This window comes from Oncorhynchus clarkii, chromosome 32 (genome assembly GCF_045791955.1).
Source record: "Oncorhynchus clarkii lewisi isolate Uvic-CL-2024 chromosome 32, UVic_Ocla_1.0, whole genome shotgun sequence".
Lineage (NCBI taxonomy): Eukaryota > Metazoa > Chordata > Actinopteri > Salmoniformes > Salmonidae > Oncorhynchus > Oncorhynchus clarkii.
The window spans coordinates 29896969-29916771 of NC_092178.1; the positions used below are offsets into that span (position 1 = coordinate 29896969).

Sequence of the window (19803 nt, forward strand, 5' to 3'; positions counted from 1 at the left end):
CCTAAAGGACTCTCAGACCATGAGAAACAAGATTCTCTGGTCTGATAAATCCAAGATTGTACTCTTTGGCCTGAATGCCAAGCATGACTTCTGGAGGAAACCTGGCACCATCCCTACGGTGAAGCATGGTGGTGGCAGCATCATGTTGTGGGGATGTTTTTCAGTGGCAGGGACTGGGAAACCAGTCAGTATCGAGGCAAAGATGAATGGAGCAAAGCACAAAGAGATCCTTGATGAAAACCTGCTCCAGAGCTCTCAGGACCTTGAACCCGATCAAACGTCTCTGGAGAGACCTGAAAATAGCTGTGCAGCGACGCTCCCCTTCCAACCTGACAGAGCGAGGATCTACAGAGAAGAATGGGAGTAACTCCCCAAGCACAGGTGTGCCAAGCTTGTAGCATCATACCCAAGAAGACTTGAGGCTGTAATCGCTGCCAAAGGTGCTTTAACAAAGTACTGAGTAATGGGTCTGAATGCTTATGTAACTTTGCTTTGTCATTATGGGGTATTGTATGTAGATTGATGAGGGGAAAAAATGATTTATTACATTTTAGAATAAGGCTGTAACGTAACAAAATGTGGAAAAAGTCTAGGGGTCTGAATACTTCCCGAATGCACTGTATACTAGGCGTGTACATGTAACTGCCAAAATGATGGAGATGCTTGAGTAAATGAAGGATACACAGTATATTGAACGCAGGTGCTTCCACACAGGTGTGGTTCCTGAGTTCATAAAAAAATTGACATCCCATCATGCTTAGGGTCATATATAAAAATGCTGGGCAGACCATTATTTTTGATACCATGGCTATGCCCCAATAGGATGACAATGCCCTTAACCACAGGGCACAAGTGGTCACTGAATGGTTTGATGAGCTTGAAAATGATGTATGCCATGGCCGTTTCAGTTATCAGGTCTCATCCCAATTGAACACTTATAAGAAATTCTGGACTGGCGCCTGAGACAACGTTTTGCACCACCATCAACAAAACACCAAATGATGGAATTTGGCATGAAAGAATGGTGTTGAATCCCTCCAATAGAGTTCCAGACATGTAGAATCTATGCCAAGGTGCATTGAAGCATTTCTGGCTAGTGGTGGCCCAACGCCCTTTTAAGACACTATGTTACCATTTCCTTTATTTTGGCAGTTAACTGTATGTCCCTATTTGCTGTGTGCTTCCTGTGCATTGTTTGATCTTAATTAGCTAGGCCAGACAATTATAGGCTACTGGATATTCTCATGCTGTAAATCTTGTCATCTGTAGCGTATTGGGAAAAAATGTGTAATATGTGTTTGTGTGTGTGTGTGTGTGTGTATATATATGTGTTCACAGACATTTGTGTCTGAGAACACAGAGTTTGTGTCTGAGAAAATGATGCATTTACAATTTGGTAATTTAGCAGCCGCTCTTATCCAGAGAGACATCAGTGAGCTTGTCGTGTGTCAGCCCAGGTGACTTAGCAAAAGGACTCAGAAATAGTGTATTAGTTATTTTTTTATTTGCACATTCGTTGTGTTAACAAATTCAACAAGTCAGCATTAGTGTAATATATTTAGCATAGACTTCATAGCATTATGCAGTTTAAACCCAGTTCAGACTACTTGTCTTATTTTGCATTTCACCCACACAACATACAGTTCTGACTGAGGCGGTGAATCAATGATAGCCAATGGGATACTCATAACCAATTAATCAATTCCTTGTTCTCTTTTTATTTACATTTGACATTTCAGTCATTTAGCAGATGCTCTTATCCAAAGCGACTTACAGGAGTAATTAAGGTTAAGTACCTTGCTCAACGGCACATAAACATATTTTCACCCAGTCGTCTCGGGCATTCGAACCAGCAACCTTTCGGTTACTGGCCCAACGCTCTTAACCGTGAGGCTACCTCCCCCCCCCCCCCCCCCCCCCCCGTCAGATTTATTCACACCTCAGATTTGTCTGTACAACACACGAAAGAGAGGGATGGGTTGTCAATGGAGGAAAAGAAGGGGCTGAAAGGGAAATAAAGGAGTGTGGATTCAGTGCGGGCCAAGGGATAGGAAGAGGGAGGGCACCCCAACAATGGAACACATTTACAACGAGGGGAGAACCCTTTGCCATTCCAGGGGGAACAATCACATACTTTAAGGACAGGCGGCAGTGCATCTGCCTGATAGTGCTTGGGAACAAACAGTAATTTACACAAGGATATACGGTATTTAAATGTAGATATCTATAAAATAGGCTTATTTATGCTGTGGGTTCAGGGTGAGGCCAGCAAAACAGAGGGTAACAAAGACGGAGCATTTTGTATCATATCATTTTGTTTTGGATTATTCAGTGATATGGAACATCGTTGCTGATCTTTGCAGGGTGCTTTCTGTGCTATTTACAAAGGAAAACGCTCACAAGAGGAGGAAACTGTTGAATATTGATCACAGGCACCTGTAATATACACAACCTGTGTCTCAAAGTAAAGTCAGAAAAGAAACAGTGAGAACATAGATTTTCCAGTTTCCTATTTCTATCAAAAGCATAAAGAAATGGGAGAACGTACGTGATTTGTTTTCTAAAATAAGTTAACTTGCAATTATGATACATCTTGATTTGATCTTGACTAAACCTTCCTGTCATGAACAGAACTCACAATGTTGTAGCCAAACTTCTCACCTCTCACAGTAATTATTTGTCATGCACAGACATGAGGCTAAAAAACACTGGTGTCCTTACCAACCAACCAACCGACACATGACAGCCATCTTTTTCTACAGAATTAGGCCCGCAATGCTAAGATACTGTCATTCTCCTTTCGCCTTTCAAATATGCTCCACTTTTTAACACTTTTAGAATATTGAACGCAACCCCTATTAGTGAAGTTATAGTTAGGAGCCTGAACACTCCACACTAGATACATTGTTTAACTCTCCATCACTGCCAGAGCAATGAATAAAGATAACATCACATCATTCCTCAGCAACCATGTTAGCACCTCCTGGGCAAAGTTGACCAAACAGTGGACTACAACCCATTGGCCTTTCAGTGGTGAGACTGATGTGCTTTATGTCTGTGCTCACACTAGAAATGGGGGCATAGAAGCCTGTCTTCAGGGGTCCATATGGTTAATGCAAACACACACACACACACACACACACACACACACACACACACACACACACACACACACACACACACACACACACACACACACACATCCAGGCTACTGCCCAGCACCTCTGTGCCCAAGCTAAGACCAGGTTGGGGTTACGGTGTTAGAGCTAATGCAATTTTTGCCTCACTCCAACGGCTCTCATATCCACATTATTAAATTGTGCCCCAGACTGCAAGCCTCCTACAAATACAAAATCATAGTCACAGGACATTACTCTGAATTGGATAAAACTACAGTTGGAAAATAATCTCTCTTTATCAAAACCTGTGCGGCTGTTGTGATTACTTTCAGCCAAACATTATGAAACCAAAAGACTGAAATGGCTCCTGGGACACAGTGATTCTTAATGAAAATTACATTTTGTTTCAACAAGTTACCTTGATATATTAGTTTTGATGGAAACTGAAGATACTGTGCATGTATCTACACTGAACAAACATATAAAAACACATGTAAAGTGTTGGTCCCATGTTTAATGTGCTGAAATAAAAGATCACAGAAATGTTCCATACGCACAAAACGCTTATTCTTCTCCAATGTTGTGCACACATTTGTTTACATCCCTGTTAGTGAGCATTTCTCCTTTGTCAAGATAATCCATCCACCTGACAGGTGTGGCATATCAAGAAGCTGATTAAACAGACTGATCATTACACAGGCGCACCTTATGATGGGAACAATAAAAGGCCACTCTAAAATGTGCAGTTCTGTCACACAACACAATGCCTCAGTTTAGAGGGAGCGTGCAATTGGCATGCTGACTGCATTAATGTCCACCAGGGCTGTTGCCAGAGAATGGAATGTTTTATTTCTCTACCATAAGCATCGTTTTAGAGAACTTGGCAGTATGTCCAACTGGCCTCACAACCCCAGACCACATGTATGGCGCGTGTGGGCAAGCGGTTTGCTGATGTCAATGTTGTGAACAGAGTGCCCCATGGTGGCGGTGGGGTTATGGTATGGGCAGGCATAAACTACGGACAACGAACACGATTGCATTTTATCGATGGCAATTTGAATCCCACAAAAACACAGTGATGAGATCCCGAGGCCCAAGTGAGGCCTATTATTTTTTAAGGTGTCTGTGACCAACAGATGCATCTGTATTCCAAGTCGTTTGAAATCCATAGATTAGGGCTAAATTCTTTATTTCAATTAACTGATTTCCTCATATGAACTGTAACTCAGTAAAATCTTTGATACATGTTGCGTTTCTATTTTTGTTCAGTATATGAATTTCTCACGGCTGTGAGAGGGGAAACTATCGGACTAAGGACATGAAATGAGCAGGATGTCAAGAACTGAACTGGGAAAGTGTACCTTTTTACTAAAATAAATGTGTGTGAGGGGGCTAACTAAGACCAATTCATATGGCAATTTGATAGCTGTTACGTTCTGACCATAGTTCTTTTGTGTTTTCTTTGTTTTAGTGTTGGTCAGGACATGAGCTGAGTGGGCAGTCTATGTTGTGTGTCTAGTTTTCCCGTTTCTATGTTTGGCCTGATATGGTTCTCAATCAGAGGCAGGGGTTAGTCATTGTCTCTGATTGGGAACCATATTTAGGTAGCCTGTTTTGTGTTGGGTTTTGTGGATGGTTGTCTTCTGTCTTCGTGTGTCTGCACTAGACAGAACTGTTTTGGTTTTTCACATTTGTTGTTTTGTATTTTGTAGTGTTCACGTTTATCGTCTTTATTAAACATGATGAACACTAACCACGCTGCGCTTTGGTCCTCTCCTTCATCCACAGAAGAAAGCCGTTACAATAGCAAAAACAACAAGATATTAGCCTCCTATGTTACAATATGTACAAATCTATTTTTTTTTTCTTCAAAAAGTAGCAAAAGAGAGCAAAAAACAAATCTAGTTCCGTAGCAAAGAAAGTTTGATCAACTCAACCAGTGATAAAAACAAAGGTTGCTGTGGGCTTTTCAAAGTGTGATCAGACATCCAAAATGTTCAGTGTGCAGCCTAGATGTGAGTCCTGCCTACTCAGTTCCTTATGGGATGTGATTACTTTTATAGGAAAGGACACAACTGCCCACTTAACCACTTCCAGCGCCATAAGCGTTATGTCCGTTGCGGTGATACGCCAAGCATTAGGAAAAGAAGCTTACTGAGTGACTACGCCACGCAAATAATGTTATAACAAACACTAATGTTGTGTTTGCTAGCTCAAGTTAGATCAAACTCGCATTAAAGCCAGTTTGTAGGGATGCAGTTTGAGCACCTCAGTGGCCAGTGAAGCGAATTGTGTACAATGTTTACCTGTGTGTAGGGACATGCAGCATTCAAGTTAAGAGGTTAGCAGTGTACACACACAGCAAAGAGACATAGCGTGCGGTGACAGCTTGACTTCCTTTGATTGCTATTGACTATCAGAGTAAAATAAATACATTAATAATGACAATGGGGACAGTGCCGCGGAGCAACAGCGGTGATAAACTGAGAGAGAGATCTCGGGGAGAAGAAAGGCAACCAGAACGAGAGCTGACGGCACGGACATCTTTGATGAGTTCAGTGGTTGTGACATTGCAGGAGACTAACATTTGAAATTCTCACGCATATTCACCACACACAAAATATATTGAAAAAAATGAATGTACAATTCTTAAGATGCAGAGTTCAAACGAGGATATACTGAGCTGTTACCAGTAGCATGGCTATAAATTCTAATAATTAGAATTCATGATTTATTCACATAAATTAACAGGAGTAATGCACTGCCAGGCAAGTGTATACAGGGTCAAGTGGCCACTGTGGAACAGCATATAAACTACGAAGCTCACTCTGATAAAATTGGTTATACTGGTAAAATTGGTGATACAGACAAAGTTACAGATACACTAATGGTCCTTTGGTCACTATGACAACAGATGTACTATAAACAGCGGCTTTCGGTACATTAAGGTCCAGTGAATTATAGATACCCATGCTACATGGCTACAGCCTCGCCTCAACCAATCGCATCAGATCTAAAAAATAAATGCACCAATCAAATGATAGTGAGAGCAACAGGAGTCACAAAGTAAAACCAGAAATCATCCATTTACTGTAATGGGACAGACCCAATCCACTAACCTTGTCTGCTACTGAGGGAGGGTTCAGTGAAGGGATATCACTGAGAGGTGGTAGAGTTCTATTCCATCCCCTCAATTTAGATGAAACTGTTTTGATTAGCTCCACAATGCACTTGTCATAGACACATTGTAATATACTGAACACAGGTTTTCCAACATGTACGTGAACTGAAAGTGAATCATGTCTGATTGTTATGCCAGTGTTGGTATGAATCTGCCCCACAAAATGAATGTCTCCATTTTGTACCTGTGTCTAAGAGAGCTGGCTTGAACTCAAGCCCATGTTACACTGTGCATGCAAAAGTTCTGACACATGCAGTTTGACTATTGACTTTCATGGATATTGTTGCTGCATGTGAGCTTACTGATGAAACATTTGATCCACATAGAAAAAAAGAAACATAAGTAGTGATAAATATCAACAAGACAGCCCCATAGCCTTACCTGAATATAACTTAAACACTTAGCAACAACTGTATTATCCCCGGTAAATACTGTATTATAAACTGGGTGAGTCGAGCCCTGAATGCTGATTGGCTGACAGCCGTGGTATGTCAGACTGTATTGCACGGGTATGTTAAAACCTTTAATTTTACTGCTCTAATTACGTTGGTAACCAGTTTATAATAGCAATTAGGCACCTCAGGGGTTTGTGGTATATGGCCAATATGGTATATTGGCCAATATACCACGGCTACGGGCTGTTCTTAGGCACTACGCATCACGGCCAATATACCACAGCCCTTAGCCGTGGTATATTGGCCATATACCACACCCCCTCGTGCCTTATTACTTAAATATAGTACCCCATACTGCCCCATAATTTAACCATGCCTCTAATATTACCACTCCTGTTAAAACATTTTTTTCCCTACCTTAAAAAACTGCCCCATCGCAATATAAATTAAGCACACCCTCTAATTAACATAAACCCCCCCCCCAATCCTGTGCAGTACCAGGTGATACTTCCTGATTTAAAGGGAATTGGTACACCAGGGCTGCATTTCAAACACTTCAAACACACTCAAACACACACAAAAGACACACCCTCTCCCTTCAAATTAAGTGGACGCTTCCGATGACGTATCATGACGTCTTGACGAGTTGACACTTGCAGGACAAGGGAAGAAGTAATTCATTTGAAATGGACCGTTCTTTCCCAGGAAATGTGTCACTCGTTCACCCCACGGTTTTCAGTCATCATGGAACTGTTGTGTGTGCCTTATATGCGCTACAGTCAATTAAGACGACGCATCCGCAGACATGGAATGTTAGCCATCCTCTACTAAGTTATATCAGGTAAATGGAGAATGACAATGTAAAAGTGTGATGTCAGAGAACGTTAAGTGCGCAAGTTACCGTATCCAAAAAGCTAACCAAACAAAAACATCATTACTTTTATGATACGTGTTTGAGCCGTCATGTGCACTAGTAGCACAATTTCTAACTTATGTACATTCTTTTTACTTACACTTGTATGTTGACTTCTCCATATTAATGTTGGTTTTAAGTTTTGTCTGACTGTTCTTAGCGGATGTACAATCGTTGTGAATTAAATTATGGGGCGTTTCAGGCCCAGAGTGAACATAATTGTACACTCGCAAACTCAATCAGAAAAGAGGGCTGAGGGGCTTACGTTGCCAATTTCCCTTCTATGGCTAATCATTTGGACCAATGACAAAGATGGCCACGGGGGTTCCCCCAAGGGCAAAGGTGAAGGTAGGTGGAGGAGGGTGTCTTTTATGAGTTTGAAATGCAGCCCTGGTTAAGATTAAGAGAGAGTATTACCTACTGTATTCTTCCTTCCCAGGTGTGTTTTATTTTGAACTTGTTCAAGCATGCAAGTAAAGGAATGTTTATACCCATGGGTGGCGGGGGCTGGAGGGAGGAGGGGGGGGGGGGGTCGGGGGTAGGGTTGTGATGCACTCTCTGTTGTGAACTCTGATTGGAGGAACCACAGCCCCTTCACACACCCACCCAACCGGATCTCGCTAACAGTATTGAATGTGAAGGCTATATATATTTGTGTATACATTCAAATGTGTGTGTGGATAGAGATATATATATATATATGTATATGCAAATGTATATACGTATATATGCAAATGTATATACGTATATATAATATATATATACAAAATTTAGATTTTGGTTTTGAAATCTTCAATCAAGTATTTTGTGGTCAGTGATTCCTGAAAGTCTGGTCAGATTTCTCTCAGCCCCCGTGGTTGTCTCAATGGTTGCAGGAATGTGACTGGTCCAACCATACATGTCCATGCTGGGTGGGGTTCCGGTGGTCTAGTTGGGTGTCTTTACTTCAGGCAGGAAGGGTTTTATTTCATTCTTTCATTTTCTAAGAGAATAGGTTTGAAATAGTAGTGGGGGTGGTGGTTTTTCGACAGAATATCCACTCCGAGAAATTGCACGATTTTTGAACATCAGGTATTTTTCTGAGCCGTCCTAATACTCGCCCAGGTTGTGCCACTTGGCAATCTGCCGGCGGGGGTTGTCGCAGACCTCTCTCCAGTGGGTGACCCCAGTGTGCATGAGGCTCTGGCCGCCTAGCACCAGGCGGCCCACCACTTCATTCTTGGTGGTACGGTCGAAGTCGACCACCAGGAACTCCACGGAGATGTCGGCCAGCAGCTCGGCGGGTACGTCGTAGATGAATGACTCGTTAAAAACGGGGTTGAGGGTGCACTTCTTCACGTGCGTCTTCTTCTTGGCAATGCGCTTGCAGCCGTAGAACACGTTCACCTTCACATAGGGGTCTGTGAGGGATGGATAGAGGGGAAAGTGGGTGAGATGTGTGTGTGTGTGTGTGTTTGATTGTGTGTTTGTGTGTGTGTGCGTAGTACTTACTGCCTGATAGGCCAGTGATGTCCATCTTGGGCAGGTGTTTGGCCTTCAGCACCACCACATTGAGCCTGTGAGTGACAGGCTGGTAGGACAGAGACACCAGTAGCTCCCCACGGCTCACACACTGCAGAGAGAGCACAGGGTTAGAATGTAGATGCACACACACACAGCGGGGAGAACACAGTTAGACACATACAGTGCCATCAGAAAGTATTCACACCCATTGACCTTTTCCACATTTTGCTGTGTTACAAAGTGGGATTAGAATGGATTTTCATATGAACTATTTACACAAAATACTCTTAATGTAAAAGTGGAAGAAAAATGTGATTTTTTTGGGGACAAATAATGGAAAATAAAACACTAACATATCGATTAGATAAGTATTTAACCCCCTGAGTCAATACATGTTAGAATCACCATTGAATCAGCTTTGAGTCTTTCTTGGTAAATCTCTAAGAGCTTTGCACACTTGGATTGCACACAAAAATCTTGAAGCTCTCAAGTTGGTTCTTGATTATTGCTAGACAGCCATTTAAGTCTTGCCATAGATTTAAGCCAATTTAAGTCAAAACTTAAGAACACTCAGGAACATTCAATGACATCTTAGTAAGCAAATCCACTTTGTGTTTTAGGTAATTGTACTGCTGAAAGGTGATTTTGTCTCCCAGGATCTGTTGGAAAGCAGACTGAACCAAGTTTTCCTCTATGATTTTGCCTGTGCTTAGCTGTATTCTGTTTATTTTTACCATAAAAAACTCCCTAGTCCTTGCCGATGACAAGCATACACATAACATGATGCAGCCACCAACATGCTTGAAAATATTACTTTAGTGCCTTATTGCAAACAGGATGCACATTTTGGAATATTTTTATTCTGTAGAGGCTTCCTTCTTTTCACAGTCATTTACAGTTGAAGTCAGAAGTTTACATACACTTAGGTTGGAGTCATTAAAACTCATTTTTTAACCACTCCACACATTTCTTGTTAACAAACTATAGTTTTGGCAAGTTGGTTAGGACATCTACTTTGTGCATGACACAAGTCATTTTTCCAACAATTGTTTACAGACAGATTATTTCACTTAATTTTTTTTATTTTTTTTATTTTACCTTTATTTAGCCAGGCAAGTCAGTTAAGAACAAATTCTTATTTTCAATGACGGCCTGGGAACAGTGGGTTAACTGCCTGTTCAGGGGCAGAACGACAGATTTGTACCTTGTCAGCTCGGGGGTTTGAACTCGCAACCTACCGGTTAATAGTCCAACGCTCTAACCACTAGGCTACCCTGCCGCCCCAATTCCAGTGGGTCAGAAGTTTACATACACTAAGTTAACTGTGTCTTTAAACAGCTTGGAAAATTCCAGAAAAGGATGTCATGGATTTAGAAGCTTATGATAGGCTAATTGACATAATTTGAGTCAATTGGAGGTGTACTTCTGGATGCATTTCAAGGCCTACCTTCAAACTCAGTGCCTCTTTGCTTGACATCATGGGAAAATCAAAAGAAATCAGCCGACCTCAGAAAAATTGGAATTTTCAAGTCTGGCTCACCCTTGGGAGCAATTTCCAAACCCCTGAAGGTACCACGTTCATCTGTACAAACAATAGTATGCAAGTATAAAACACCATGGGACCACGCAGCCATCATACTGCTCAGGAAGGAGACGCGTTCTGTCTCCTAGAGGTGAACATACTTTGGTGCGAAAAGTGCAATCAATCCAGAACAACAGCAAAGGACCTTGTGAAGATGCTGAAGGAAACAGGTACAAAAGTATCTACATCCACTGTAAAATGAGTCCTATATCGACATAACCTGAAAGGCCGCTCAGCAAGGAAGAAGCCACTGCTCCAAAACCGCCATTAAAAAAGCCAGACTACAGTTTGCAACTGCACATGGGGACAAAGATCACACTTTTTGGAGAAATGTCCTCTGGTCTGATGAAACAAAAACAGAACTGTTTGGCCATAATGACCATAGTTATGTTTGGAGGAAAAAGGGGGATGCTTGCAGTGTCTCCTGACCCCTCCTGTCTCAGCCTCCAGTATTTATGCTGCAGTAGTTTATGTGTCGGGGGGCTAGGGTCAGTTTGTTATATCTGGAGTACTTCTCCTGTCCTATTCGGTGTCCTGTGTGAATTTAAGTGTGCTCTCTCTAATTCTCTCTTTCTCTCTCTCGGAGGACCTGAGCCCTAGGACCATGCCTCAGGACTATCTGACATGAGGACTCCTTGCTGTCCCCAGTCCACCTGGCCGTGCTGCTGCTCCAGTTTCAACTGTTCTGCCTTATTATTATTCGACCATGCTGGTCATTTATGAACATTTGAACATCTTGGCCATGTTCTGTTATAATCTCCACCCGGCACAGCCAGAAGAGGACTGGCCACCCCACATAGCCTGGTTCCTCTCTAGGTTTCTTTCTAGGTTTTGGCCTTTCTAGGGAGTTTTTCCTAGCCACCGTGCTTCTACACCTGCATTGCTTGCTGTTTGGGGTTTTAGGCTGAGTTTCTGTACAGCACTTTGAGATATCAGCTGATGTACGAAGGGCTATATAAATACATTTGATTTGATTTGCAAGCCGAAGAACACCATCCCAACCGTGAAGCACGGAGGTGGCAGCATCATGTTGTGGGGGTGCTTTGCTTCAGGAGGGAGTAGTGCACTTCACAAAATAGATGGCATTATGAGGTAGGAAAATGATGTGGATACATTGAAGCCTTTTTGTTCTAGACTTGGCACTCCGGTACCGCTTGCCATGGCGGGGTAGAGAGAACAGTCTATGACTGGGGTGGCTGGGGTCTTTGACAATTTTTAGGGCCTTCCTCTGACACAGCCTGGTGTAGAGGTCCTGGATGGCAGGCAGCTTAGCCCCAGTGATGTACTGGCCCGTACGCACTACCCTCTGTAGTGTCTTGCGGTCAGAGGCCGAGCAATTGCCGTACCAGGCAGTGATGCAACCGGTCAGTATGCTCTCGATGTTGCAGCTGTAGAAGCTTTTGAGGATCTCAGGACCCATGCCAAATCTTTTTAGTTTCCTGAGGGGGAAAAGGCTTTGTCGTGCCCTCTTCACGACTGTCTTGGTGTGTTTGGACCATTCTAGTTTGTTGTTGATGTGTGTTTGAGCCAATCAGTTGTGTTGTGAAAAGGTAGGGGTGGTATACAGAAGATTGCCCTATTTGGTAAAAGACCAAGTTCATAATACGGCAAGAACAGCTCAAACAAACGACAGTCCATCATTGCTTTAAGACATGAAGGTCAGTCAATGCGGGAAATTTCAAGAACTTTGAAATTTAAAGTGCAGTAGTAAAAACCATCAAGCACTATGATGAAACTGGCTCTCATGAGGACCGCCACAGGAAAGGAAGACCCAGAGTTACCTCTGCTGCAGAGGATCATTTCATTAGAATAACTGCACCTCAGAATGCAGCCCAAATAAATGGTTCAGAGCTCAAGTAACAGACACATCTCAACATCAACCGTTCAGAGGAGACTGTGTGAATCAGGCCTTCATGGTCAAATTGCTGCTGAAAAAAAAAACACTACTAAAGGACACCAATAAGAAGAAGAGACATGCTTGGGCCAAGAAACACAAGCAATGGACAGTAGACCAGTGGAAATCTGTCCTTTGGTCTGATGAGTAAAATTTGAGATTTATGGTTCCAACCGCTGTGTCTTTGTGAGACGAAGAGTAGTTGAACGGATGATCTCCACATGTGTGGTTCACACCGTGAAGCACGGAGGAGGAGATGTGACTGTGCTTTGATGGTGACACTGTCGTGATTTATTTAGAATTCAAGGCACACTTAACCAGCATGGCTACCACAGCATTCTGCAGCGATACACCACATCTGGTTTGCTCTTAGTGGGACAATCATTTGTTTTTCAAAAGGACAATGACACAACACACATCCAGGGTGTGTAAGGGTTTTATGTCCATGAAGGAGAGTGATGGAGTGCTACATCAGATGACCTGGCCTCCACAATCACCCGACCTCAACCCAATCGACACTTTTTCGTTACTACATGATTCCATTTGTGTTCTTTCATAGTTTCGATGTCCTCACTATTATTCTACAATGTAGAAAACAGTAGAAATAAAGAAAAACCCTTGAATGAGTAGGTGTGTCCAAACTTTTGACTGGTACTGTATATAGACCTCTTTCTGTTCATCTCTTAGTTTCTCTCCGTCCCACTCTTTTTAACTGCTTTCATATGTCTCGCTCTCTTTCAAGGAGCGTCAATTCCTATACTACGTCTAGGTGTCACCATGGCAACGCGCTGCGGGAGGTTAGCCCAAGGCTGAGCTTGAACTTAGAACGGAGAAATAGAGAATTACCGAGGCCGAGACGTGCGTCTGTGTGTAATGTGTGTGTGTGTAAATCTGCTACCATCTGCATACAAAGTATGACGGAAATAGATAGCCTCCTAATTGTCTCCAATACCGTGTATCGGTAGCTTTTTCATTAGTGAGCAAGACTAAATGCCACACTTCATTTAGAATCGCCACTAGTGGCAGGGGAGCTCTGCTCTACAAAAAAAGACATAAAAATAGTCTGAAACTACTGGTCTGTACACAACCATTTGTAGTGTACAATAGCTCAGTTCCCTAACATTTTAATATTTTTTCCCTTTTGACTATTTTATAAAGTATGGATGCATTTTATACTTAAAATTACCTTTTTGAGTACATAAATTAACATGCCAAAGATTCACTGCAGTGTGAGATGCAGAAATTACCCATCATGTTTGGCGTCGCTTAGTTCCCTGACATTTTAATCTAAAGTACAAGTAAATGGTGCAGTTTTTTTTTCTTTCATGGATGGTTCTTGCTGCAAAGCACAGTCATAACAGCGCTAGGAGCTAATGCCGCCATATAAACCAATGTGTCATTTTGGACGGCTTGTGCTGAATGGGAGTTTTGAAGCGTTTAAGCGCTACTGTAGAATGACGGAGAATCACAATGGCCATGCTCAAAATATGCATTTTATGTTCTAAACGGATAATAGCTTTTATGAACCACCCCTAAGTGTGTGAGCTACTTCTGTCGTAATGAGTGTGACGTCTTTACTGCCCCCCCCAATTCAGCCATTTAAGCTTTCCCCCTCCACTTAAGTTCCCCCGCAGATAAGTTTAATGGACGTCTCCTCTGGACTTATGGTCTGGCCATTTTCCCCCCACAGTGCCATCTTGCTTTCTCTCCCCCCCCCCCCCCCCCCCCAATTCATCCCCTACTACCGGATCATCCATCAATCTCCTGTACTCACTTTTGTCTACTTCATCTAGTCAGTGCTATTGCTCTCTTTCGCCTCTTTCACTCCATCAGCAGATACCTATGTCTCCTCTTTTTCATTTACTCAGACTAATCTCTCTCCCTCTCCTATTTATGTCTTGTTCCTTCTCTCCCTCTCTCTGGAAGATCGATTCCATCCTGTCTCTAAACCCCTTAAGGTTGCACTAAAATAGGAGGGAATTCAATTTAGATAAGAGATAAGGAGGAGAGCGAGAGATGAGGGGGTAGAGAACAAAGAGGAAGAGAAAGGAAGATGAGACAGGGGAAAAAATGGAAATAGAGGGAGAAAGGGAGAGGAGATGGTGGAAGTATGCACTTACAAACCTGCATATGAGGGAGAGGGGTGTGAAATAGTGTGACTGCATGGAGATGAAATGTGTACAGTACCAGTCCAAATTTTGGACACACCTACTCATTCAAGGGTTTATTTATTTACTATTTTCTACATTGTAGAATAATAGTGAAGACATCAAAACTATGAAATAAAACATGGAATCATGCATTAACCAAAAAAAGTGTTTTATATTTGACATGATTTAAAATAGACACCCTTTGCCTTGATGACAGCTTTGCACACTCTTGGCATTCTCTCAACCAGCTTCACCTGGAATGCTTTTCTTGAAGGAGTTCCCACATATGCTGAGCTGGCTGCTTTTCCTTCACTCTGCGGTCCAACTCATCACAAACCATCTCAATTGGGTTGAGGTTGGGTGATTGTCGAGGCCATGTCAGCTGATGCAGCACTCCATCACTCTCCTTCTCGGTCAAATAGCCCTTACACATCCTGGAGGTGTGTTGGGTCATTGCCATGTTGAAAAACAAATGATAGTGGGACTAAGTGCAAACCAGATGGGATGGCGTATCGCTGCAGAATGCTGTGGTAGCCATGCTGGTTAAGTGTGCCTTGAATTTTAAATCAATTACAGATTGTGTCACCAGCAAAGCACCATCACAGCTCCTCCTCCATGCGTCACAGTGGGAACCACACATGCGAAGATCATCCGTTCGGTGGTCTGGGGAAATGCATCATCTAGTGAAGTTAGGAGGCTGCAGAATGCACAGAATAAAGCAGCAAGGATTGTTTTAAGGCGGAGATATGGTTCTTCTGTTGCAGTCATGCGCAGTGTTCTTGGTTGGTCATCAATCGAAAAGATAATTGAAAAAAACAAGCTTATTTTATTTTATAATATACATATTTTAAAACGGCCAAGTTCTATTCACAATGGTATTCAGTTGGTAAGAGACAGACATTCCCTAAATACTAGGAATAGATTGTCCACCATCTATGCGTTATCCAGACAGAAAAAAGAAATGGGCAAAAGAACATTTCGATTTAGAGCAATAAAGAAATGGAATAAATTAACTGAGCAAACTAGAAACCTTTCAATATATAAGTTTAAACATCATTTTAAAACTATTTAAATATAGTATATAGAAATGTTGTGGGACTATAGTAGATGAAGAATCAATATGTTTTTTTTAGATTGAGTATTTATTGGGTCATTATGCTTGTGTATTATGTATGTTTGTAATAGTGTGTTATATGTGAAAGTGTGTTTGTATTAGAAATTGTATTTTACTGTTAAGGACTCTTGGAAGATTAGTCCAAATGGGGACTAAAAGAGATCCTAATAAAATCAAATAAAATCAAATCACATACTCTGCGTCTCACAAAAACACGGCGGTTGGAGCCAAAAATATCAAATTTGGACTCATCAGACCAAAGGACAGATTTCCACCATTCTAATGTCCATTGCTAGTGTTTCCTGGCCCAAGCAAGTCTCTTCTTCTTATTTGTGTCCTTTAGTAGTGGTTTCTTTGTAGCAATTCGACCATGAAGGCCTGATTCACACAGTCTCCTCTGAACAATTGATGTTGAGATGTGTCTGTTACTTCAAATCAAATCAAATCCAAATCAAATCAAATTTTATTTGTCACATACACATGGTTAGCAGATGTTAATGCGAGTGTAGCGAAATGCTTGTGCTTCTAGTTCCGACAATGCAGTAATAACCAACAAGTAATCTAACTAACAATTCCAAAACTACTGTCTTGTACACAGTGTAAGGGGATAAAGAATATGTACATAAGGATATATGAATGAGTGATGGTACAGAGCAGCATAGGCAAGATACAGTAGATGGTATCGAGTACAGTATATACACATGAGATGAGTATGTAAACAAAGTGGCATAGTTAAAGTCGCTAGTGATACATGTATTACATAAGGATACAGTCGATGATATAGAGTACAGTATATACGTATGCATATGAGATGAATAATGTAGGGTAAGTAACATTATATAAGGTAGCATTGTTTAAAGTGGCTAGTGATATATTTACATAATTTCCCATCAATTCCCATTATTAAAGTGGCTGGAGTTGAGTCAGTGTCAGTGTGTTGGCAGCAGCCACTCAATGTTAGTGGTGGCTGTTTAACAGTCTGATGGCCTTGAGATAGAAGCTGTTTTTCAGTCTCTCGGTCCCTGCTTTGATGCGCCTGTACTGACCTCGCCTTCTGGATGATAGCGGGGTGAACAGGCAGTGGCTCGGGTGGTTGATGTCCTTGATGATCTTTATGGCCTTCCTGTGACATCGGGTGGTGTAGGTGTCCTGGAGGGCAGGTAGTTTGTCCCCGGTGATGCGTTGTGCAGACCTCACTACCCTCTGGAGAGCCTTACGGTTGAGGGCGGAGCAGTTGCCGTACCAGGCGGTGATACAGCCCGCCAGGATGCTCTCGATTGTGCATCTGTAGAAGTTTGTGAGTGCTTTTGGTGACAAGCCGAATTTCTTCAGCCTCCTGAGGTTGAAGAGGCGCTGCTGCGCCTTCTTCACAATGCTGTCTGTGTGAGTGGACCAATTCAGTTTGTCTGTGATGTGTATGCCGAGGAACTTAAAACTTGCTACCCTCTCCACTACTGTTCCATCGATGTGGATAGGGGGGTGTTCCCTCTGCTGTTTCCTGAAGTCCACAATCATCTCCTTAGTTTTGTTGACGTTGAGTGTGAGGTTATTTTCCTGACACCACACTCCGAGGGCCCTCACCTCCTCCCTGTAGGCCGTCTCGTTGTTGTTGGTAATCAAGCCTACCACTGTTGTGTCGTCCGCAAACTTGATGATTGAGTTGGAGGCGTGCGTGGCCACGCAGTCGTGGGTGAACAGGGAGTACAGGAGAGGGCTCAGAACGCACCCTTGTGGGGCCCCAGTGTTGAGGATCAGCGGGGAGGAGATGTTGTTACCTACCCTCACCACCTGGGGGCGGCCCGTCAGGAAGTCCAGTACCCAGTTGCACAGGGCGGGGTCGAGACCCAGGGTCTCGAGCTTGATGACGAGCTTGGAGGGTACTATGGTGTTGAATGCCGAGCTGTAGTCAATGAACAGCATTCTCACATAGGTATTCCTCTTGTCCAGATGGGTTAGGGCGGTGTGCAGTGTGGTTGAGATTGCATCGTCTGTGGACCTATTTGGGCGGTAAGCAAATTGGAGTGGGTCTAGGGTGTCAGGTAGGGTGGAGGTGATATGGTCCTTGACTAGTCTCTCAAAGCACTTCATGATGACGGAAGTGAGTGCTACGGGGCGGTAGTCGTTTAGCTCAGTTACCTTAGCTTTCTTGGGAACAGGAACAATGGTGGCCCTCTTGAAGCATGTGGGAACAGCAGACTGGTATAGGGATTGATTGAATATGTCCGTAAACACACCGGCCAGCTGGTCTGCGCATGCTCTGAGGGCGCGGCTGGGGATGCCGTCTGGGCCTGCAGCCTTGCGAGGGTTAACATGTTTAAATGTCTTACTCACCTCGGCTGCAGTGAAGGAGAGACCGCATGTTTTCGTTGCAGGCCGTGTCAGTGGCACTGTATTGTCCTCAAAGCGGGCAAAAAAGTTATTCAGTCTGCCTGGGAGCAGGACATCCTGGTCCGTGACTGGGCTGGATTTCTTCCTGTAGTCCGTGATTGACTGTAGACCCTGCCACATGCCTCTTGTGTCTGAGCCGTTGAATTGAGATTCTACTTTGTCTCTGTACTGACGCTTAGCTTGTTTGATAGCCTTGCGGAGGGAATAGCTGCACTGTTTGTATTCGGTCATGTTACCAGACACCTTGCCCTGATTAAAAGCAGTGGTTCGCGCTTTCAGTTTCACGTGAATGCTGCCATCAATCCACGGTTTCTGGTTAGGGAATGTTTTAATCGTTGCTATGGGAACAACATCTTCAACGCACGTTCTAATGAACTCGCACAGCGAATCAGCGTATTCGTCAATGTTGTTGTCTGACGCAATACGAAACATGTCCCAGTCCACGTGGTGGAAGCAGTCTTGGAGTGTGGAGTCAGCTTGGTCGGACCAGCGTTGGACGGACCTCAGCGTGGGAGCCTCTTGTTTTAGTTTCTGTCTGTAGGCAGGGATCAACAAAATGGAGTCGTGGTCAGCTTTTCCGAAAGGGGGGCGGGGCAGGGCCTTATATGCGTCGCGGAAGTTAGAGTAACAATGATCCAAGGTCTTTCCACCCCTGGTTGCGCAATCGATATGCTGATAAAATTTAGGGAGTCTTGTTTTCAGATTAGCCTTGTTAAAATCCCCAGCTACAATGAATGCAGCCTCCGGATAAATGGTTTCCAGTTTGCAAAGAGTCAAATAAAGTTCATTCAGAGCCATCGATGTGTCTGCTTGGGGGGGGGATATATACGGCTGTGATTATAATCAAAGAGAATTCTCTTGGTAGATAATGCGGTCTACATTTGATTGTGAGGAATTCTAAATCAGGTGAACAGAAGGATTTGAGTTCCTGTATGTTTCTTTCATCACACCATGTCACGTTAGTCATAAGGCATACGCCCCCGCCCCTCTTCTTACCAGAAAGATGTTTGTTTCGGTCTGCGCGATGCGTGGAGAAACCCGTTGGCTGCACCGCCTCGGATAGCGTCTCTCCAGTGAGCCACGTTTCCGTGAAGCAAAGAACGTTACAGTCTCTGATGTCCCTCTGGAATGCTACCCTTGCTCGGATTTCATCAACCTTGTTGTCAAGAGACTGGACATTGGCAAGATGAATGCTAGGGAGTGGTGCACAGTGTGCCCGTCTCCGGAGTCTGACCAGAAGACCGCCTCGTTTCCCTCTTTTTCTGAGTTGTTTTTTTGGGTCGCTGCATGGAATCCACTCCGTTGTCCTGTTTGTAAGGCAGAATACAGGATCCGCGTCGCGAAAAACATATTCTTGGTCGTACTGATGGTGAGTTGATGCTGATCTTATATTCAGTAGTTCTTCTCGACTGTATGTAATGAAACCTAAGATGACCTGGGGTACTAATGTAAGAAATAACACGTAAAAAAACAAAAAACTACATAGTTTCCTAGGAACGCGAAGCGAGGCGGCCATCTCTGTCGGCGCCGGAAGTACTTGAACTCTGAACCATTTATTTGGGCC

The 19803-nt window shown here is 43.1% G+C and overlaps 1 protein-coding gene across 1 annotated transcript in view; it reads right to left on the minus strand.

The window, feature by feature from the left end:
- Window positions 1-8586: 8586 nt before the first annotated feature.
- Window positions 8587-19803, minus strand: part of LOC139392105 (synaptotagmin-11-like) — a 30658-nt gene continuing 19441 nt past the window's right edge. Inside the window, exons 4-5 of the mRNA XM_071139824.1 lie at window positions 9100-9220; window positions 8587-9008 (exon numbers count right to left, since the gene is read on the minus strand). Coding sequence (XP_070995925.1) covers window positions 8698-9008; window positions 9100-9220 — 432 coding nt within the window. The 3' untranslated portion in view covers window positions 8587-8697. The remainder of the gene's footprint in view (window positions 9009-9099; window positions 9221-19803) is intronic.